The sequence below is a fragment of the Carcharhinus amblyrhynchos genome, chromosome 8, assembly GCF_965287045.1.
Source record: "Carcharhinus amblyrhynchos chromosome 8, sCarAmb.v2.hapA, whole genome shotgun sequence".
Taxonomy (NCBI): domain Eukaryota; kingdom Metazoa; phylum Chordata; class Chondrichthyes; order Carcharhiniformes; family Carcharhinidae; genus Carcharhinus; species Carcharhinus amblyrhynchos.
In genome coordinates, this window is record NC_137331.1 from 19,248,289 (window position 1) to 19,271,861 (window position 23,573).

The 23,573-nt window shown below is 43.7% G+C and overlaps 1 protein-coding gene across 1 annotated transcript in view; it reads left to right on the forward strand.

The window, feature by feature from the left end:
* Window positions 1-3,533: 3,533 nt before the first annotated feature.
* The window catches only part of lrp12 (low density lipoprotein receptor-related protein 12), a 66,076-nt gene continuing 46,036 nt past the window's right edge, over window positions 3,534-23,573 (forward strand). The window contains exons 1-3 of the mRNA XM_080193730.1: window positions 3,534-3,946; window positions 10,577-10,639; window positions 17,560-17,695. Of these exons, the coding sequence (XP_080049856.1) occupies window positions 3,847-3,946; window positions 10,577-10,639; window positions 17,560-17,695 (299 nt within the window). The 5' untranslated portion in view covers window positions 3,534-3,846. The remainder of the gene's footprint in view (window positions 3,947-10,576; window positions 10,640-17,559; window positions 17,696-23,573) is intronic.

The following is a 23,573-nucleotide window of genomic DNA, read 5'->3' on the forward strand; positions in this document are numbered from 1 at the left end:
ATGGGGGTGGGACATTGGGGTTGTGGGGTGAATGAGGGTGCTGTACTGGAAGTGTGGGGGGGAGTGGGGGTGTTGTGCTGGGGTGAGTGAGACGGTGGGGGTGTTGCAGCTCTGATGTGGTGGGGAGGGGAGTGAGCAGTTGAGGTGCTGCGTTACGGCTGTGTTGGGAGTGAGAGGATGTGTTGAGGTGTGGGGTGAATGAGTGGGTGAGGGTGTTGGGGGTGTGGGGTGAGTGAGGGCGCTGCGCTGGCGGCAGGGGGGTGGGGTGAGTGAGGGCGCTGCGCTGGGGCGGGGGGGTGGGGTGAGTGAGGGTGCTGCGCTAGGGTGGGGGGGGTGTGGTGAGTGAGGGTGCTGTGCTGGGGTGGGGTGAGTGAGGGCGCTGTGCTGGGGTGGGGGGGTGAGGGTGCTGTGCTGGGGTGGGGTGAGTGAGGGTGCTGTGCTGGGGTGGGGGGGGTGGGGTGAGTGAGGGTGCTGTGCTGGGGTGGGGTGAGTGAGGGTGCTGTGCTGGGGTAGGGTGAGTGAGGGTGCTGTGCTGGGGTGGGGGGGGTTGGGGTGAGTGAGGGTGCTGTGCTGGGGTGGGGTGAGTGAGGGTGCTGTGCTGGGGTGGGGGGTTGGAGTGAGTGAGGGTGCTGTGCTGGGGTGGGGGGGGGTTGGGGTGAGTGAGGGTGCTGTGCTGGGATGGGGTGTTGGAGTGAGTGAGGGTGCTGTGCTGGGGTGGGATGAAGGAGGGGATGTGTTGGGGTAGTGTGTTGGGGTGTGGGGTGAGTGAGGGGATGAGGGTGTTGGGGGTGTGGGGGGGTGTGCCGGAAGATTGGAAAATGGCTAATGTTACGCCGCTGTTTAAAAAAGGTAGCAGACAAAAGGCAGGGAATTATAGGCCAGCTAGTTTAACGATTGTAGTTGGAAAAATGCTAGAATCCGTCATCAAAGAAGAAATAGCAAGGCACCTAGAAAAGAATGGTTTGATTGAGCAGACGCAGCACGGATTCGTTAAGGGGAAGTTGTGTTTAACAAATTTATTGGATTTCTATGAGGATGTGACTAGTGCGGTAGACAGAGGGGAACCGGTGGATGTGGTGTTTTTAGATTTCCAAAAGGCATTTGATAAGGTGCCTCACAAAAGGTTGCTGCAAAAGGTTAGGGTGCATGGAGTTGGGGGTAAGGTGTTAGCGTGGGTAGAGATTTGGTTGTCTAATAGGAAGCAGAGAGTTGGAATCAATGGGTGCTATTCTGGTTGGCAGTTGGTGACTAGCGGAGTGCCGCAGGGATCAGTGTTGAGGCCTCAACTGTTTACCATTTATATAGATGATCTGGAGGAGGGGGCTGAGTGTAGGGTGACGAAATTTGCTGATGACACGAAGGTGAGTGGAAAAGCAAATTGCATGGAGGGTGTGGAAAGTCTGCAGAGAGACCTGGACAGGCTGAGCGAGTGGGTGAGGACCTGGCAGATGGAGTATAATGTTAGCAAGCTTGAGGTGATCAACTTTGGTAGAAAAAATAGTAGGACGGATTATTATTTAAAAGGTGAAAAGCTGCAGCATGCTATGGTGCAGAGGGACCTGGGGGTCCTTGTGCATGAGTGACTAAAACCCAGTCTGCAGGTGCAGCAGGTGATCAAGAAGGCGAATGGAATGTTGGCCTTTACAGTGAGGGGGATAGAATATAAAAGTAGGGAGGTCTTGCTGCAACTGTACAGAGCACTGGTGAGGCCGCAGCTGGAGTACTATGTGCAGTTTTGGTCGCTGCACTTGCGGAAGGATATATTGACCTTGGAGGGATTGCAGAGAAGGTTCACTAAGCTGATACCGGAGATAAGGGGGTTAGCCTATGAAGAGAGTTTGAATAGACTGGGTCTGTACTCGTTGGAGTTTAGAAGGATGAGTGGGGATCTTATAGAGACATTTAAGATAATGAAGGGGATAGATAGGGTAGAGGTAGAGAGATTCTTCCTGCTTAGAAAGGATAGCAGGACTAGAGGGCACAGCCTCAAGATAAGGGGGGCGGGCTGCAGTTTAGATTGGAGTTGAGGAGGAACTTCTTCACTCAAAGGGTGGCGAATCTCTGGAATTCTCTGCCCGTTGAAGTGGTGGAGGCTACCTTGCTGAATATATTTAAGTCACGGCTAGATAGGTTTCTGATAGACAAGGGAATTAATGGTTATGGGGGGAAAGCGGGAAAGTGGAACTGATCCACTTCAGATCAGCCATGATCTTATTGAACGGTGGGGCAGGCTTGAAGGGCTAGATGGCCTACTCTTGCTCCTATTTCTTATGGTCTTATGGGAGAGAGGGTGCTGCGCTGGAGTGGTGTGTTGGGAGTGAGGGGGTGTGAGGTGAGTGAGGGCATGAGGGTGTTGCAGGGGGAGTGAGAGTTGAGATGCTTTGTTACGGCTTTGGGGGGAGGGAGGGTTTGGGGGACTGGGATGGGGGAGTGAGGGGGTGTGTTGGGGTAGTATGTGGGGGTATGGGGCAGTGAGGGTGCCGTGTTGGGTGTAAGGGGAGTGAGCAGTTGAGGTGTTACGTTAGAGCTGTGGGGGGAGGGAGGGTTTGGGGGAGTGAGGGGGTGTGTTGGGTAGTGTGTGGGGAGTGAGGGTGCTGTGTTGGGTATAGGGGGAGTGAGCAGTTGAAATGCTGTGTTAGGGCTGTGGGGGGGAGGGAGGGTTTGGGGGGGGTGGGATGGGGGAGTGAGGGGATGTGTTGGGGTAGTGTGTGGGGAGTGAGGGTGCTGTATTGAGTATGGGGAGGGGGGTGTGTTGGGGTAGTGTGGCGGGGGAGTGAGGATGCTGTGTTGGGTGTAGGGGGGAGTGGGGGGGGTGTGTTGGGGTAATGTGGGGGTGTATGAGGGAGCTGTGTCGGGTATAGGGGGGAGAGAGCAAGTTGAGATGCTGTGTTAGGACTGTAGGGGGAGGGAGGGTTTGGGGGGGGTGGGATGAGGGGGTGAGGGTGCTGTGTTGGGCTTGGGGGGAGTGGGGGGTGTGTTGGGGTAATGTGGGGGGGGCTGTGAGGGTGCTGTGTCGGGTATAGGGGGAGAGAGCAAGTTGAGACGCTGTGTTAGGACTGTAGGGGGAGGGAGGGTTTGGGGGGTGGGATGAGGGGGTGAGGGTGCTGTGTTGGGCATGGGGGGAGTGGGGGGTGTGTTGGGGTAATGTGGGGGGGGCTGTGTTGGGTATAGGGGGAGAGAGCAAGTTGAGATGCTGTGTTAGGGCTGTAGGGGGAGGGAGGGTTTGGGGGATTTGGGATGAGGGGGCGTGTTGGGGGAGGGTGTGGGGGGAGTGAGGATGCTGCGTTGGGTAAAGGGGGACTGAGCAGTTGAGATGCTGTGTTAGGACTGCGGCGGAGGTGGGGGCGGCGGTGGAGGGTCTGGGGGCGGGACGGGGGCTGGGGGGGCGGGGCAGTCACAGCCCCGCCCCCTCTGTCTGCTGCTGACGTTCTCCGTCTGCTGACATTTCACCCCCAGAGGAGCCCCTGCCCGGAACAGCGCCAGGAGGAGGAGGAGGGAGAGCGGAGTGGGGGGGATCCGGAGGAGGCTGTTTGTGAGGGAGAGACGGCCTGCGGTGTGAAAGGCCGGACAAGGGAGAGTGATTCCTGAGAGAAGGATCGCTGTGTGCCGCCCTGTTTCTGGGCTCCGGGACCGCCGTGTTTGTGGGGCAGGAGAGGCCCGGAGCCGCAGTGCTTTGTGCGGCCTGGGAAGGGAGGTGTGTTACGGGGTTGGGTGGGAGCTGTTTGCAGGGCCGGCAGGGGTGATGCTGTGTGTGTGCGGCGGGGGGAGGGCAGCCGCTGTCGGCTGCCAGTTGTTGTGAAGCTCTCCCTGTCTGCAGGCCCCTCACTGCCCTCCCAGCCCCTGGTTATGGCCCTTAGCCGCTACGGCCAGGGAATTCTCTTATCCCCCTGTCCGACTCTGGGGACTGGGACATTAACGCTCATCATTCTTCTCTTCACCTTCACTGGTGAGTACTGAGCTTTAATCTGATTCCATTTCACCCAGAGAGAGATCATTGTTCTGTCTTGTTCCACTTCAGAGAGAGAGGACACCGACGCTGTTGTATCTGCTCATTTTCCAGCTGCTAAATCAGACTCTCTGGATTGGTTTTTATTCTGTTTTGTATTCAGTGTAAATCCTATGAGATCTCGAGGCACACACACATGTAAACACACAGTCTGGCACACAAAGGGGACTTGAAGTTTCAAAATTTGTAATATCAGAACCCCCTGATGTTCTTTAATGAGGAAACAAAGAGAGTGATTTCCATGTGATAATATATGAACATTATAGATAGTAGATGGTTTAATCCCTTGCTGTTTTCTCTCGGCTCTCTGTTTAGGTATCCATTTCTGAGCCGACAATTATTAGTTAACTTGCTTCAAGGTCTGTCTTCTAGTCCTGCGCTATAAGCAGATGCTGGACAATATTTGATTAGTCTGGGTTGACCTTCCTGCTTTTTGTTTTCTATTATTGGGGAAGAGCCTCCACTTGATATCTCCCTTAAGAAGCAGTTTGGGATCATGAGTCTGCCATGGGTTCTGGCTGTGAATCTGTATTTCTTCATCTGGTGCATGTCTCCTCTTACCTGCACCCTTTTGTTGAAAATATATTAAAATTATGAAATGTTTTCTATTTGAGATTTATTCTTGTTGTAAGTTTTTGATTTTTGCCTCTCTGTCCATAGTATACCTTTTAATTAATATGATAGACTAATGCAGTTTAAAAATATTCCATTGGGATATTGAAACATTTATGTGCAGATTATATTAAATTACCTACCTGATCCATAGACTGTGGAAGCACAATATGTACATGTCTAGAATTTTCATTCAGTTTTCTTGATTGGAAGCTTGCAACTTGAAGCTAATTTGTATGATGATCCTTGCAGCAACTGTGAAAAAGCTTTGTGACTTGTATGGACCCTGGGCAGATTTAACATATTGGTACAATTGCAGTATATGAAGAACAAGTTGTTCATGTATGTTTTAATGAAGTGTTATCTTTAAATATGTTTAAATAATTGCCATAAATTAATAATATTGCCTTATAGCCACCTGCAACTTCATTCTGTTGTGGTTCAAAGCCCTCTCTCCTGACATAACTTATGTTTAAATGACCAGCATCTATAAAGTCACCATAGTCCCAGATGACCATAGGCTGCTCTCCCCTTTGAAGGTGATTTAACCTGAGTACCACAACACCTGGGGTGTGGTGGAAGATTGAGAAGGCAGGCCTTCGTGAATATCTTAGTCAAAAAGAGAATTGAACCTACGCTGTTGGTGTCACTCTGTACCACGAACCAGCAATCCAACTAAGTATTACTAAGTGTTTTATATATTCACCTGCAAATAGGGGAACTTTGTATGCTCATGATTGTCATTCCCTAAAGCATAATAACGCTGCTGTTTGGTACATCATGACGTCTAATATTGTGCTTTTCCAGTGTGATCACCATACCATGAATTTCTTAGACCTTAACCTCCCTAAACCCTGTCCAGATTCCAACCAGGCTTTTAATCTTTTTCCATTATTTCTTCCTCTTTGGCTTGCGCTTTTGGACCGTTTTCTATAAAAATGGCAGTTTTTGAAAGGGTTGAATGCATTTTATCTCATCATTGTCAAGGATAATTTATTTTAATAACCAAATGGGCTACTCACATTATTTTAGTAGTTGACAACCTGCCTTGGTACTGTTGTTTTGTTATGTGATCATTCTGTTCAGCCCAACTTTTCGTATATTCAGGCTGAGGTCATTTCCACTTGATAGCCGCTTAACAATTGGAGAATAGGCATTCAATGCAATAACTATTTCCTCAGTTGTAATTAGTCAACTAAGCTTCTAATGTTTTATTAACCTAAACTTTGCTTTGTAGTCATCCTAAAGTTTGATCCTTTGCAGACTGATTTCATTTTAATCTTGCTGAGCTAGCACTTAACACAGAAGAGAATCCAGTTGCAATGGGTGCAGATAGAGTTCAGCAAGAAATGTCATTGAGGGAGCTGGATTGCCCCCAGGTGATCTGCCTGTCATTTTTTAGGATAAGAAGATTGCAGCTTTAAGTAATCTGCTGGAAGTCAAAAGGTTTTATACTGTTGCTAAAAACAGTTGACGTGGAGTACATCGTATTCATGATTTAAGTTGACTCATTTACCAGGAGTTCTGATGAATCACGGCAGATTTCAACACTAGTTCAGTTTACATTAGCAAATGTTGTAGGAGGACTGCCCACATCCAGGTTCACTTCAACTTTTATAATGTTGTGCATTTGGAGGAAAGGGTTTTTGTACATGCTACCTTTTTATCCAGGGAATGAAATTAAGAATATCACTTGCTGATTCTTGTACAGGGTGATGCTCTATGGTACCAGTCATCATCTTATCGGTTAATGATATTGAAAAAAGGAGGAAAATGACACCTGTGTTTCACATTAGAACCATAGGCAAAGCCTTAATCAATATGGATACCATCTAAGTATTGTCTTTTATATTCACTGGCAAGGACAGTATTAATTTCCCATCCCTAATTGCTCATTGGATGGTGGTGATCCACCTTCATGAATTCTATAGACCATGTTGTGTTTTACATGGGAGTTCTAACTGATCAGTGATGAAGGAATGACAATATGTATGTAATTTAGACAGGAACTTGCAGATGTTCCCATGTGCCTACTGCTCTTGATCATCTTGGTTGTAGAGGTCATGAGTTTGAAAAGTGCTGCCAAAGAAATCTTGGCAAGTTGCTGCAGTGGATCCTGTCGATAGTATTCAGTGTCCACTGTGAATGGGAGTGAATGTTTAAGATGGTAAGTGTGGGATTCAATTGAGTGCTTTGACTTGAACGGAATTAAACTTCTTGATGAATGCAGCTCCAACAACATTCTGGCACTTACACTCCTAACTTGTAGCTTACAGATGGTAGAATGGCACTGGGGAGTCTGGAAGTGACTTGCATTCCAGAGGTTGCCCAGCCTTTGATTCTTGTAGCCACAGTATTTATATGGCTGGTCCAGTTCAGTATATGGCCAGTGCTAACTTCCATCAGATGGTGGGCCATTCAGTGATGGTCGTACAATTGAATGTGAAGAGGAGGTGACTAGAATCACTTTTGTTAGATATAGTGTTTGCCTGGCATTTGTGTGTCACCTGATATTTGCCATTTATTGGTCCATGTTGTACAGTTGCAAATAGGTATGAACTGCTACAGTATTTGAGAAGTTGTGAATGGCTGTACACACTGTACAATTGCAATGAACTTTCCTACTTCTGACCTTGTGACGGAGGCAAAGTCACTGATGAAGTGGCTGAAGATGGTTGGGTCGAAATCACAGTCCTGTAACCATGAACTGGAATCAAAGTGATTGGCATCCAAGAACCACAATCACTGCTTTAAAAACTCCAATCAGTAAACTGTTTCTTCAGTGATTTCTATTGACTTTGACGTTAAGGAACCCTAATAAAGTTATACTAGGTCAAATATTACTTTGATGTCAAGGACTGTCACTCCCACCTTACCTTTCACATTCTTAATGAGAGCTGAGTGGTCCTGGCAGAAATGAAAACGAGCATAGGTAAGAGTGGCGACACTTACCTATGGCTGAGAGTGTTTGGGTTGATAGGTGTGGTAATTGGCTTGATTGGATTTGTCCTGCTTTTGTGGGCAGGGCGTACCTGGGCAGTTATCCACTTTGTTGGATAGATGTAAACATTGTAGCTATACTGGAACAGCTTTGTTAGAGACATTACTAGTTCTGGAGCTACAAACTTTCAATACTACAGGTGAAATATTGTCAAGACCTTCACCATATTCAGCATTTTTTTGAGTGAAATTAATTGGATTACCTAAAGACTGGCATAAAATGTTGGGAATTTCAGGAAGATGCTGAAATGGGCTATTTTTGGGTACTAATAAATATGCATTGTGGAAGATATGCTTATCATTCATTCTCTAATGTCCAACATATACCAATACCTCTCTCTAGGCTTCCTGTATTGGCCTTGCATATCACCTCCTTTGTGACCATGTAGTTTGCAGGTACACTGTGTAACTGTATAAAAATTTATTCAGAAGTACACTACAAAGTATCCTATATAATAGAACATGAAATTCCACAATGTTGCAATGGTCTTTGGGAAGGATAGATATAGTTAAAACCATGACGAACATTATGCTGAAAATGTAATCAGGTCACCCTAATCTGGTCAATGTGGAGTGCCATAAGCGTAGACAAGGGTCATGGGTGGAAGAGGGAACTCACGATGTTAAAATGGCGGCGCGGGCTCGTTGGGCCGAAGGGCCTGTTTCCCGTGCTGTGTTGTTCTTTGTAATATAAAATTATCTTTGAGTCCTTGACAGATTACTCAAAGTTCAGCTCCTTCTCAAAAATTTCACAGCTGCTTTTAGCAAGAGGAGTTTATCTTTGATCATTTATGTCTAAACTTGACAGATTTGCAGAGGGTGTGGCTGAGATATTAAATAAATATTTTGCATCTATCATTACCAATGAAAGAGATGCTATCTAGGCCACTGTATTGGAAGAGGTCAGTTAGACACTAGAAAGGGTGACGAGGAGGTATGAGATAGCCTGTCTGAACTTTAAAGTTATAAGGCACTAGAAATGGATGAAATGTATCTAAGATACTGGGAACTGAGAATGGAAATTGTGGAGGCACTGGCCATAATTATCCAGCCTTAGACTCGGAGTGGTGCCAGAGGACTGGAAAATTGCAAACATTTTGTCGTTGTTCAAAAAAAGGGAGTAAATATGTGTTCATCAACTACAGGCCAGTCAGTTTAACTTTGGTGGAAAAACTTCTAGGAGCAATAATTTGGGACAAAATTAATGGTCAAATGAAGAAATGCAGGTTAATTAAGGAAAGCCAGCATGGCTTTCTTGAGGGGAAAATCATGTTGACTAATTTACATGAGTTTTTTGAAGCATGACGTTGGGGTTGATGAGGGCAATGCTGTTGATGTGGGTTTCATGGACTTCTGGAAGGCATTTGATATAATGCTTTGCAAAATTATAGCTCATGGAATGAAAGGGGAAAGTAGCAACTGAAATAAGCTAAGTGACAGGAAACAGAGAGTAGTGATTTTGGGCTGGTGGAAGGCTTGTAGTGGAACTCTCCAGAAGTCTGTATTGGGACCCTTGCTTTTCCTGATATATATTAATAACCTAGACCTTGATGTACAGGGCACAATTTCAAAATTTGCAAATGACAGAAAACTTGGAAGTGTTGTAAACTGTGAAGAGGACGTTATAGAACGTCATAGATACATTGGTGGAATGGGTGGACAGGTAGCAGATGAAGTTCACTGCAGAGGAATGTGAAATGATTCATTTTGATAAGAAGAACATGGGAGACAAAAAATAAAAGCTAAATCTTTAAAGCAGTTGCAGGAGCAGAGGAATCTGGTGCATAAGTCATTGAAGGTGGCAGGACCTTCAAAGGGCAGTTAATAAAGCATACAGTATCCTCGGCTTATTAATATGTTGAACTTGTATAAGTTACTGATTTGCCTTAAGATGGCATATTGCCTCCAGTTCCGGGTGCCGCACTTTAAGGAAAATGTGAAGGTATTGCAGAGAGTGCAGGAAAAGTTTTGCGAGAATGAAGTTCCTCAACCCTAGAACCAGTTATGAAACTAGATTAGAGAAATTAGGACTGTTTTTCCTTGGAGAAAAGAAAGCCGAGGGGGGATCTGGATAGGTATTCAAAATCATGCGGGGCCTGGATGAAGTAGATAAAGAGAAACTGTTTCCACTCGTGAAAGGATCATTGTTTCCTGTCGCTCAGTCAATTTCATATCCGTGTAGATACTGTCCCTTTCATTCCATGAGCTTTAACTTTGCTCACAAGTCTGTGGTGTGGCTTCTGGATATCCATCTATGGGAGGACACGGATTTAAAGTAATTTGCAAAAGAAATATGAGAAGAACCTTTTTCACGCAGCGAGTGGTTATGGTCTGGAATGCACTGCCTGAGAGTAGTGGAAATATATTTAATCGAGGCATTCAAAAGGGAATTGGACAGTCAATGTGCAGGGTTATAAGAAAAAGGTGGGAGAACGGCACTAAATAAATTGCTCATTCAAAGAGCCTGCGCAAACATGATGGGTTGAATGCCTTCCTACGATTTTTGTAATTCTGAGACCTTGCTTGAACTCTCATGTTTTTAGCAACATGCTCTGTCATACTGCATGCATTAGAGGAAATGTCCTGTTTTGCAATAGTTTTATTGCTGTAGGAGCAGTATTTTTGTATAACTTCAAATTTAGCAGAATTGTAGCTGGTCACATGATTTGCAAAGAGCGGTTACTCTTTCACTGCCTTAACTGCTTCAGATGTAAAATTAGCCATACACTGTATAGTTAAAATGCTGTTACTGATCATCATTTCTTGCCAAGGTGTTTTCATTTTAACTTATTTTGGGTGATGTGATTTGTAACATATTTTGGATAGCAAACCATTGGCACACAAATATATACATATTTCTCGTTCTATTACAACATTTTGTTTTAATTGAAGTAAACAAGATTTGCTTGCTGAAGTTGTTAACACACTGAATTTATTCTTTTTTTACTTTTATTTCAGGAGACAGTGTTCTAGGAGGAAAGTATGGATCAGGAAATGCACAAATTTCACAGATCTCAGCTGGTATATTTCTATTATTTTCAAATGATTGATTGCTCTGAGAGTGAGCTACGGTTGGGGAAAAGTCTTTCTCTTCTAGGGTTCAAGGATTTCAGCTGCAATTTTATTTGGCGGTTTTCCAAATGTGTTGTGTTTGCTGGGCTGCATGACAGATGTTGAAAGGAAGTTAGCAGTGGATGTTGAAGTTGATGTATGAGACTATGATAATTTAAGGGATTATTTTAATTTTGGCAGTGAAGAGTCAATAAATTCAGTATGTACGTTGTAAGTGCAAATACAGTGCAGTTTATGTTGGTGGTTATAGAAGTGAGTTATTAGATCAGAGAGAGATTGATATTGGTGGAGTAATCAGCTCACTGTGAGCATATTCATTGAGAAAGATGCATTAGACTCATCCATAACACTGTCCTGAGAGTTTCTCTGCTGAAGTATTTTACCCTGCATTGTTACAATTAATGGATATTCCAGATGCCATCTAAAGCCGCGTTCGTTATAAATAGCAGTTTGTTTGATTCATGTGACCCAATGTTTTTGGTATCATTAAGTCCATTTGAACAAGCAGTACCAAAGTGCTTCGGTGGTCCTAATGGATTAGGGATGATGATTATATTTCATTTTGCAGGAACTTTTTATTCTCTTATTAGATGCCAAAGAAAATGTTTCAATTGTGTATTTAGAAAATCCCCACTATATGTAAGGCTCTTGATTTTATTGTAGCCCTCAATCTCACTTGGATCAGTAAAGAAAAACATTAGTTTTTATTGTTGGAATATTTTCAAGTAGAATAACAACTTCACAGTGATTGTAAAGTTTACATTTTTTAAAACTTCTTGTAAGGTCTCTTGATGCCAGCATTAGTTGCATTAAGATCCACACTGGTCAGCATGAAAGTAAAGTATCGGTAACACGCACATTATTTTATTAATTAGAATCTAATTTGGGAATCTGTTTATCCAGCATTAACTATAGAAATGAAGAAAACACTTCATGAGCGATAGTTATATACTAGTGGCACTCAAACTTTGGCTAGTAGTTGTTTACAAGGAATCTTTCTCCCCAGTCTGTGGTCTCAGCCTGCTGCTATTTGTGCCAGGATATCAATTCATTCACAGCTTCTCAGTTCATGGCATTGATAGACCAGCGATTCACGGAAAGTGGAGTTAGAACTCCCTTTTCAAATTAAAATGCTGTAACCATTCCATGATTCTATATAAATCATACATACTTTCACCACGGTGCATTATCTCTTTTGTACTTCTTTAAAACCCTGATTTTTAATGAATCATCCTATCTTCCTCTGACATCTTCGTTGTTCAGTTTGGGAGGACAGTCGTCACTTGGTATGCCTTTGCCTATCTAGCCATTGTCACAAACTCTGCAAACCTGCGCCATCATTGTGGTAACCCACAAGGATCCATCCTTGGCCCTTCCCTTCCTCTTATGAATGCAGCAACCTCGTGCTATTACCACACACGGTCAGCTCAGATACATATCTATTCACCACCACTTTGATTGCTTCCCAGTCTTCATTCTTTCAGACCCCTTGGCTGACATCCAGTCTTGGATGAACTATAATTTCTGCTAGCTAACTGTCAAGAAGATCATCCTGGCAGAAACATTATATCTTCAATAGCAATTGCATTCTCCTGCCTGATCATAGTCTTAGGCTGAACTAGACTCTTTGAACCTTCAGCATCCAAGGACAGTGGTGATGGCAATGATATTGGACTAGCAATTCAGAGGCCCAGGCTAATGCTTGGGGGGACAGGGTTTCAAATCCCACCATGGCAGCTGGTGAAATTTCAATTCATGAATAAAATCTGGCATTAAAAACTTATCTCAGTAATGGTGATTATAAAGCTATTGGATTGTCATATAACCCATCTGGTTCAGTACTGCCCTTTGGGGATATCAGCCGTTCTTATTTAGTCTGGCTTATGTGTGACTCCAGACCCACAGCAATGTGTTGACTCAGTTAACTGTCTTCTGAAATGGCTGAGCAAGCCACCAGTTGTACCAAATCACTACAGAAAAATCAAAAAATAATTAAAACTGGATGGACCTCCAGACACCATCCTAGATATTGGAAAAGACAACGACACTGCCCAGTTGACCCTGTAATAAGGATTCTAATTAGCACTGGGTTTTATGCCAAAATTAGGAGAGCTTCTCTTAAGTTAGTCAAACAGCCTGGCAAAGTCGTATGTATCAATCATTCTTTGCAGCCAACGATCCACACTCCTCCATCTTTGGGTATGTTCTATCCCTCTGGCAAGGTCCACCTGGCAAAGGTGGCAGCACCTCAGCTTCTCTGAGAGTCCTCAACGTTGACTCTGGATCCCATGAGTTCCAATGACTTAAGGTCAGAAATAGGCATGAAAACCTGCTATAAACCTGTCCAACTCTCTTTCAGTAGATGAATCAGTAGTCCTCCATGTTGAACATCACTTAGAAGAATTACTGAGGATAACTTGGGAACAGAATTTATTATGGCTGGGGGTGTTCAATGCCCATCACCGTGGTTGTGGTTGTTGGAATCCAAGTATCTCAGCCTCAGAATATTGTTGCTGGTGTTCATCAGAGTAGTATCTGAGGCCCAACTATCTTCAGCTTCTTCATCAATGACCTTCCCTGAAGGCCAGAATCTGGATGTTCACTGATGATTGCAGTTCTGTACTATTCACAATTTTTCAGCTGGTGAAGCCATCCAAGTCCATATGGACTTGGGCAAGATTTGAACTCCAGAGGTGACAGTGACTGTCCTTGACATCAACGCAGCATTTGACTGAATATGACATCAAGGAGCCCTAGCAAAACTGGAGTTGATGGAAGTTAGGGGGGGGAACCCTCTGCTGATTGGAGTCATACCAACACAAAGGAAGGTAGTTGCAGTGATTGGAGGTCAATCATCTCAGCTCCTGGACATCACTGCAGGAGTTCCACAAGGATGTATCCTTGATGTCATACTCAGTCAAATGCTGCATTGAGGTCAGGGACAGTCACTCTCACCTCTGGAATTCAGGTCTAGCCCACATAGACTTGGACTGCTTCACCAACTGAGAAATTGTGAATAGTACAGAACTGCAAGCATCAGTGAACATCCAGGCCCAACCATCATCAGCTACTTCATTAATGACCTTCCTTCCATCATCAGGTTAGAAGTGGATAGGTTCGCTGATGGTTGCACAATGTTCAGCACTATTTGTGATGACTCATATACTAAATCAGTCCATGTACAAATGCAGAAAGACCTGGACAGTATCCAGGCTTAGGCACACAAGTGGCACATGACATTTGTGCCATGCAAGTGCCAAGTAATGACCATCTCCAACAAGAGAGGATCTAGCCATCACCCTATGACATTTAATGGCATTACCATCGCTGAATCTATCACTGTCAACATCCTGGTGTTACTACTGGTCAGAGACTGAACTGTACTAGCCACATAAATAGTGTAGCTAGCAGAGCAGGTCAAAGGCTGGGAAACTTGTGAGTAACTCACCTTCTGACTCCCCAAAGCCTGTCCAGCATCTACAAGGCATAAGTCAGGAATGTGATGGAATGCTCTCCATTTGCCTGGATGAGTGCAGCTCCAACAACACTGAAGATGCATGGCACCATCCAGGACAAAGCAGCCTGCTTGATTGCTATCTCCTTCACCACCGACAAACAGTGGCAGCGTATGTATTTTCTACAAAATGCCTGGCAGGAACTCATGGAGGTTCATTAAGCAACATCTTCAAAACCCAGGGCCCCTACCATCTAGAAGGACAAGAGCATTGATACCTGGGAACACTACCACCTGGAGGTTCCCCTCCAAGTCACTCAACATCCTGATTTGGAAATATATCACTGTTCCTTCACAGTTGCAGGATCAAAATTCTGGAATTCCCTCCGTAATAGCATTATGGGTGTACCTACATCTCAGAGACTGCAGTGGTTTAAAAAGGCAGTTCACCGCCACACCCCTAGGGCAACTAGGATTTTAAAAAAATGTAGCAAGACCTGGACAACACATAGGCCTGGCGTGATAAGTGACATAATATTTGTGCCATACAAGTGTCAGGCAATGACCATTTACAGAAAAAGAAAATTTGATCATCCCTGCACTTTGACATTCAATGACGTTCTCCCCATGTCTATGTGGGTTTCCTCTGGGTGCTCCTGTTTCCTCCCATAGTCCAAAAATGTTTAGGTTAGATAGATTGGCCATGCTAAATTACTTCTGAGTGTCCAAAAATGTGTAGATTGGGCGACTGGTGGGATAAATACGTGGGGTCACAGGAAAAGGAGCCTAGGTGGGACTCTCTGTCAGAGTGTCAGTGCAGACTTGATGGGCTAAATGGCCTCTTTCTGCAGTGTGGGGATTCTATGATTACCATCGTTAAATATGAGAGAGAGAGAAGCAGTAGACCATATGCTTGTTGAGCCTGACCTGCCAATCAATACGATCATAGTTGATAATGGGCTTCAACTTCACTTTCCCTCTTCCTCCCCTCATTCCTTCATTCCCCAAGAGAGCAAAGATTTGCCTGTCTGAGCCTTTAGGAGACGATGGTGTAGTGTAATTTCGCTGGACTAGTACAGATACCCAGGATAATGCTATGGAGGACATGAGTTCAAATCCCAATACAACAGCTGGTGGAATTTAAATTTAATTATTAACATCTGGAATTGAGAACTAGTCTCAGTAATGGTTTCCATGAGACTATTATTAATTGAGGTAAAAACCCATCTGGTTCAGTAATGTCATTTTGTGAATGAAATTTTAAATCCCTTTAGTGAAGGATACCTGCCATCTTTACCTGGGTTGGGTCTATGTATAACTCCAGATCCACAGTAATATGGTTGACTAACTGCTGTCTGAAATTGCCTAGCAAGATACTTGGTTCAAGGACAATTAGGGGTGAGCAACAAATGCTGGCCTTGCCAGTGACATCCACATTGCATTAAAGGATAAAGAAAAAAATATGTAGTCAACAACAGAGAATCCACAACCCCCTCTGGTAGAAAATTCCAAAGATTCAATATGCTTTGAGTGAAGAAATTTCTCCTCCACCCTGTCCTAAATGATTGGCCCCTTATTCTGAGACTGCGCATTCCCTGATCAATAGAAATAACCTCCCAGTATGTACCCCACAAAGCCTCAATTCTTCTAACCTCCAATTTGCTCAGCTTCTCAGCAGAGAACAATCGTCACATGACAGGAAACAATTTAGGAAACTTTGTGCTGATCCGATGCAAGTGTATCCTTTCTTAAATATAGAGATCAAAGCTGCACAATGTACTCCATGTGTGGTCTCATCATAGCCCTGTACAATTTCAACAAGACATCTTTACTGTTGTAAGCAGGTCCCCTTGCAATATAGGCCATCATGTCATTTGCCTTTCTTATTGCATGCTGCATCTGCATGCTAACTTTCTGCATTCCTTGTTTGAATAAATCCAAATTTTTTTGAACATGAACATTTACAAGGTTTGCACCTTCCCTTAAATGTTCTGTTTTATTATTTTTATAACCATAATGAATGATCATATTATATTTGATATGCCATCTGGTAGCCCACTCACTTAACCTAACCATATCTCTTTGCAGCCTCTCCATATCCTCTCCACAGCTTACATTTTCACCTAGCTTAGTGTCTTACCAGATCTAGATGCATTACTGCTAGTGTGTCGAAATCATTGCAAATATCTGAGGCCCTAGCACTGATCTTTGCAGCGCAGCCTGCCAACTTGAGACTGCTCCGTTTATGCCTACTCTTTGTTTCCTGTCTGTATACCAATCCTTATATCACCCCAAACTCCATGAGCTCTTTAACTTCTGTGCATTCTTATTGAGTAAAAATACGTCAACACGTCCCCTTTGTCCAGCCTGCTAGTTACATCCTCAAACAGGATTTCTCTTTCACTTTTTTAAAAAAAATGTTGACTTTGTCTCATGCTATGATTACCTAAGTACATCATTAAGACACTCTTAATGAGAGTTTTCTGCACTTTCTTGACAACTGGTGTTAAGTTTGGCTTGTTGTTCCCTGTTTTCTCTCTCCTTTTTTGAATAACAATGTCACATTTTCTCATTTCTAATCTGCTGGGATTGCTTCAGACTCTAGGAAATTTTGGAAAGTCTTTGCCAGAACATTGTAACAATCTCATTTAAGAATTCAAGGATATACACAGGCAATCACGTCTTGAGATTGATCGAATTTTAGTCCCTCGGGTTACTCCAGTCCTTTATCTCTGCTGATATTAATTTCTTCACTTTTTAGCAACTAAGATACCCTCTTTCTGTAATGAAATGTGCATCTTGCACTGCAAAGATAGACACACAATATTTGTTCACTGTCTCTGTGATTTTCTCATTCCCCATAATAATTTCTCCCATCTTTGTTTCTCAGGGACTACCGTGTATTTCAGCTACTTTCTTCCTTTTTATATACTTGTGAAAACTCAGTTTTTATATTCCTGGCTGGTTTGCTGTTGTATTCTATTTTCCCTTTTTATTAACTTTTTGGTGGCCCTACACTGCTTCCTTAAACATTTCAAATTCTCAGTCTTTGCAACCATTTTTGATCTAATAGTTATCCTTAACTTCCTCCGTGAGCCACGGACAGTCTTGTTGAATTTCTGTTTTTCAATGGAATGTATTTTTGTTGAACATTTTGAATTGCTTCTTTAAATGTTGCCCACTGTTTATTTACCACCATACCTTTTTATTTTATTTACCCAATTAATCATTGCCCGTTCTCCCCTGAAACCTTAGTTTTAAGTTTAATTTTTGCTTGTGAATGGAGTGTGTCACTTTCAAACTTAACAGAATAACTGAATCCCATGTTATTATTGCAGTGATGTTTCTATTAGACAAAGTTGTGCTGTAGTGTTAGCTGCACTAATTATAATTGTCCAACTTGTCCTTCTTTTAGCTTGTGGCGATGCACCAGAACAGCTCAGGGCTCCAAGTGGGATAATTACAAGTCCAGGTTGGCCCTTCCATTATCAAACTAGAGTGAACTGTAGTTGGCACATCCAGGCTAATCGGGAGGAAGTCATCACCATCAGGTAAGCATGAACAACTGGCAACAAATAATGTATCTTATTGTGTGCAATATCCAGCATAGATTCAGGACTTAATATTTTGCAGAAACCTTTGGCTATTTAACATGTAGAAACAAAACAGGATGGCAATGGATGTCCCTGATGGTGATTGAATATATGCGGAGAGGGGGGATTCTCTTGGCCTGCTGTTCTAGTGGATGTCAGCAGGTGGTCTGTAGCGGGACTCGCGTCCGGCTGATCGCGAGTCTTGCAGGCCCATATTTTTGAAGTAATCAACCTCGCATCGCAAATCAGTGTGAGGCTGATTACAATATGAAAATCCACATTTCCATATGATTAGCGAACCCGGGATGGTATTCTCCGGGCTCACTAATGTGACACTGACTCCCCCACCAGTGATCGGGGCGGGGAAGTCAGGTAGGCCGGTGATTTTGGGGTAAGGGTGTGGGGGGGGATGTCAGGAAGCCAGGAATGGGGTTGGGTAGGCCAAAGATCAGGGGAGAGTCGAGGAGGCCGGCAATTGGGAGAGGGGGTGGCAGTGTGTGTGTGTGTCAATCTTCCCACTGGTGCATCAGCACATGCGCAGTAGCCCACTTTGGAGCACAGTACCAGAAATTCGTACAACTAAGTATGCCCAAAAAACAAGCGGATAAGCCTCCTGTTTTCCTACCGTTGGGCACTTTGCCTTTTTTGGGGATAATTGCCCATGGTGTGTTACTCATCTGGCCAGAAGCATCTGGGGTTCAAACCCCTGGCCGGTGTTGGTGAATCTCAACTGTGATTGCACTGATGGCATTATAATTTGGCATCAGTGTCTCAAGTTTAGGAAAGAGAAATGATTTGTATTTCTGCTTGTAGTGCAGCGATTTTTGTTGGAAGTGAATCTTTGAGGACATTGGATGCAAACAGGTTAAGAGTTGGCTTTAAACTTTGCCTCATTGCCCAAAATTAAGTGTCTGTGCTCAACATAAAGAGAACTTGAAGGGGGTACATAGGACCTTTGCATATAGTGCTGAGTAGAAAGAGAGGATAACAAAGTGGAAGATCCATGGCTAGGCAATTGTACTGACAAAGTTGGAAACTAAATTGGACATAATGCTCTAAACATAGTCTTGCCCACTCTTGTATAATTTTAAAATCCCCTCTTGATTTATATCTTACCTTATCCACTGTGGAGCCTAACATTTTATTTGCTATCTTGATCACTGGAGCGATGGTGTGAGTAATCTCTCATTAATAGTCTATGTTTCTTGCTCTGCCTACAGTACACTTCAAGTGAGCCAATAATGTAGGTTAGTTTCACAAAATTGACCCCTTTACACAATCTGACTTAAACTGTATCTGCCACTCAAGACCAACTAAATTTGAACAAGCTGATTCTCATAATTTGCTAATGTTGTAATTTTTTTAAGTCTTATCACATTTATTTACTGTTTTAGCTAATATATCATCAAATCATACATCCTACAGTGAAGGAGGAGGCCGTTCAGCCCATTGAGCCTGCACCAACAGCTATCCAACCCAGGCCCTATTCCCGGTAATCCTATGTATTTACCATGCTAATCCCCCTGACACTGAGAGATGATTTATTGTGGCCAGTTGACCTAATCCGCATGTCATTGGATTGTGGGAGGAAACTGAATCACCCAGAGGAAACTCGTGCAGACACTGGGAGAATGTGCAAACTTTACACAGTCAGACACCCCCGAGGCCGGAATTGAACCTGGATCCCTGGCACATCAGTGCTAACCACTGTTAAGTCTGGTGACCCTGTTTTTATTAGCAGGAAGGTTAATAAATTGAAGGCAATTGGCAAAAAAAAGCAGAGGGGGATAAGAGAAGTTACATTTTAGAATACACTGCATGAAAGGATATTGGAAGCATATTCAATAGTAACTTTCAAAAGAATTTGAAAATTAAAAGGATGAAAATTTGAGGGCTGTTGGGAAAGAGTAACATAATAAGACTAATTGAATACCTCTTCCAAGAAACTGGCAGAAATATGGTGGGATGAATGGCCTCCTTTAACGCTGTAAGATTTTATGATTCTACTGTGATAGGAGTGGGCAGCTAACTGTCTTACTTCCTTTCCATTTCTCTAACCTGGGGACGCTTGAGGCAGTTGTCAACTCATGTACTGTTATCCTCTTCGAGATCATGTAACTCGCAATTGAATGTGGGCCCTTTCTAGTCTGTATAGCTCAGCTTCTCAGTGGATAAACATGCTGAGACATAAGGGCCATTTCATATATGGTAGAAGTAATAGGAAGCCTCATACAAATGTGTAGTTAGTTACAAGTTAATTCATTCATTATTGTTTGGTTGTGCTTTTTTTAATTGGGGGATGAGAATTTTGATTCATTGCAATAAATGCCCTATGAATCTATAAAGTTCAAATTCTATACAGTAAAGATATTCCTAGACACAACATGCAAAAGCTGTTATATTTTCAAATGCTGGATATACTTAATCTCATGTTGTGTGGCATAATACTGCTTTTGAATTCCACAGCATGACTGTCTCCTGTAGAAGTTGGATAGATTTATTCAAGTCAAAAGGCTGGCAGAAAATGCCATTTTAAGAGTTCAGGTGGCAATTTAATTGAATCAAATTGTAAACAGTAACAAACCTTTCCTTTCGTGTAAGGTTAGATCAATCTTCAAACAACCATACTGCCAGCTGCAGTATTTAAAGGATCAATGGAGTGGCGGTGGTGAAGTGAAAGGAAAGCCCTGCTCCTTCAGCTTTTGATTACCATCTGTGATTCCTCCTACAGATTACACAGGCAGAAATTGAATAAACTGTTGAAGAGCAGACCTAAATACAGGATGAGGAGTTATGTTTTTCCTCTACATCTGTTGAGGCTCTGTTTACAGTCTGCAGTGTTACATTACATTTCAACATTTGATCTGGTTGTGAATTTGGAGCAAATGTGGATTGAAAGGATGTAATGTTAAAGAAACCTGAACTGTTGTTGCTAAGCTAAACCATGTGGTGTATGATTAGAGAATTCCACAACTCCTCCACGACCCCCCCCCCCCCCCCCCCCCCCCCCCCGCCGCCGCCGCCACCACCACCATTTTCTTAACCTTGCCTCTATTCATTTTTCATTGGATGAAAAAAATATATTCTCTTTACATCTACTTCCTAAATCTCAAATGAGATGCTCGGTAAACCAGCAGTTTCACAATGGAAAAGGGAATTGAGTGGGGGAGGCAAACTAAAGGGCTGTATCAGCCTGAACTCTTTCCATGTAACAAAAAGATTTATTCATTGATTTTCAGCAAATTGTCTACACCTATGGTCTGCAAAATGTGGAACACAAAGTCAAGTGCATTGAATGTTTCAGAGGCAGGGGAGCACAAGAGAAGGAAGGGACCCAAACCAAAACCGTATCCAACTTTCTACAGTATGTGGAAATGATCTCAATTAGTGAAGTAAACTTTTGTCTTAGTGTTGGCATTTGTGCCTCTTAGACTAAACCCCACTCCAGATAGTGTTGGCAAGAAAAGACTGGTGCTCTGAATTCTGCATTAGCATCTTGTAAGGACAGTTGTAACTAGTAGAAGTCGATGACCTTTTTATGTAGTCTTGCTGGCCAGTTGTTGAAAGAAGAAACCAAAGCTGGCCTTTACTCTCCTCCGAGGGAAGAGTATGAAAAAAAAACAAGTTTTAGTCTTTAACTTTAATTGTAGTGTGTCTGCCACCAAATTCTTCTTGTCTAACTTGCCATTGACCTCATTAAGGTACGCTGTTCAGTATTGAACCTAATCAGATCATGTATCAAATAGGTGGACTCCAGCATAGCCATACAACCACAAGAGATAGTCTCTGCATACATTCTTTCTTAAAGGGATTGCAACTCCCTTTAAGATTTACCAGGTGGAATTTTATCATATTTTATTTCAAAGTGTCTGGCAATGAAAACTGGCATATAGCTTTCCAGTAGCACTGCTGAGGTTTTACTCCAGATCTTGAATTTCTCCAGAGAAAAAAACATCAGTAGGTGCAGTTTATGCCGTCAGTCCGATGGGGCAAGGTCGTCTCCTCAGAGATCGGGGTGTTAATTTAAAGGCTGTCCCAATCAACTGAAACTGAACCCCCACTCCCCAGTAAAAGTTAGGAACCCCCTGAAGCAGGCATCAGGCCCTCCACTCCCCGACACCATATCACAGCTATAACCCCCCCCACCTCCACACACATGTATACAAAGCCAACATTGGGAGCACTATTTTCCCCCTCTCAGACATCAGCCCTCCCCAACACACACAAGGGGAACCTCTCCCATAGGGCTTCCCAAAGGGCCTACCTCTGGCACTGCCTGGGAAATGCCTCCTAACTCACTTCTCCATACCTACACCCCAGGGACTGCAGCAGTTCAAGTATGCAGCTCACCACCACCTTCTCAAGGGCAACTGGGAATGGGGGAAAATACAGGTCTAGCCAGCGACACCCACATGCCATGAATTGTATTGGGGAAACCTGATAAGTCCCCAAGGTCTAATGCTCTGCATCCCAGAGTGCACGAGTAAGTGGCCCTCAGAAATACTGGACTCATTGGTGATCATTTTCCAGTATGCTATTTAGGTCTGCTCTTCAACAGTTTATTCAATTTCTGCCTGTGTAATCTGTAGGAAGAATCACAAATGGCAGTCAAAAGCTGAAGGAGCAGGGCTTTCCTTTTCACTTCACCACCGCCACTCCATTGATCCTTTAAATACTGCAGCCAGCAATATGGTTGTTTGAAGACTGATCTAACCTTATACGAAAGGAAAGGTTTGTTACTTCCAGGAAGAGTCCCAGTGGATTGGAGGGTAGCTAATGTAACCCCACTTTTTAAAAAAGGAGGGAAAGAAAGCCAGAAATTATGGACCAGTTAGCCTGACATCAGTGGTGGGGAAAATGCTGGAGTCAGTTATTAAGGATGTAACAACTGAGCATTTGGAAAGTGGTAACAGGATCAGTCCTCTTCGGTATGGATTCACTAAAGTGAAATTGTGCTTGACAGATATTCTGGAATTTTTTGAGGATATGACATGGGTGAACCAGTGAATGTTATGTATAAAAGCTGCAGCATGCTACGGTGCAGAGGGACCTGGGGGTCCTTGTGCATGAGTTGCAAAAACCCAGCCTACAGGTGCAGCAGGTGGTCAGGAAGGCAAATGGGATGCTGGCCTTCATAGCGAGGGGGATTGAATATAAAAGTAGGGAGGTCTTGCTGCAACTGTACAGGGACTGGTGAGGCCGCAGCTGGAGTACTGTGTGCAGTTTTGGTCGCCGCACTTGCGCAAGGATATTTTGGCCTTGGAGGGAGTGCAGAGGAGGTTCACTAGGCTGATACCAGAGTTGAGGGGGTTGAGCTATGAGGAGAGGTTGAATAGACTGGGCTTGTACTCGTTAGAGTTTAGAAGGATGAGGGGGGATCTCATTGAGACGTATAAGATGATGAACGGGATGGATAGGGTAGAGGTGGAGAGGTTCTTCCCACTCAGAAAGGACAGCAGGACAAGAGGGCACAGCCTCAAGATGAGGGGGGCAGTTGAGGAGGAACTTCTTCACTCAAAGGGTGGTGAATCTCTGGAATTCTCTGCCCGTTGAAGTGGTGGAGGCTACCTCGCTAAATATATTTAAGACGCGGGTAGATAGGTTTTTGGTAGGCAAGGGGATTAAGGGGTATGGGGAGAAAGCGGGAAAGTGGAACTGAGCCACTTCAGATCAGCCATGATCTTATTGAATGGCGGGGCAGGCTCGAAGGGCTAGATGGCCTACTCCTGCCCCTATTTCTTATGTTGGGTTTCAGGGAAGGTAGGGGAACTTGGGGAAATGGATAGTGCGAGATTAGGGTTTCATGGGAGTTGGGGAGTGACAGTCTGCAGTTACC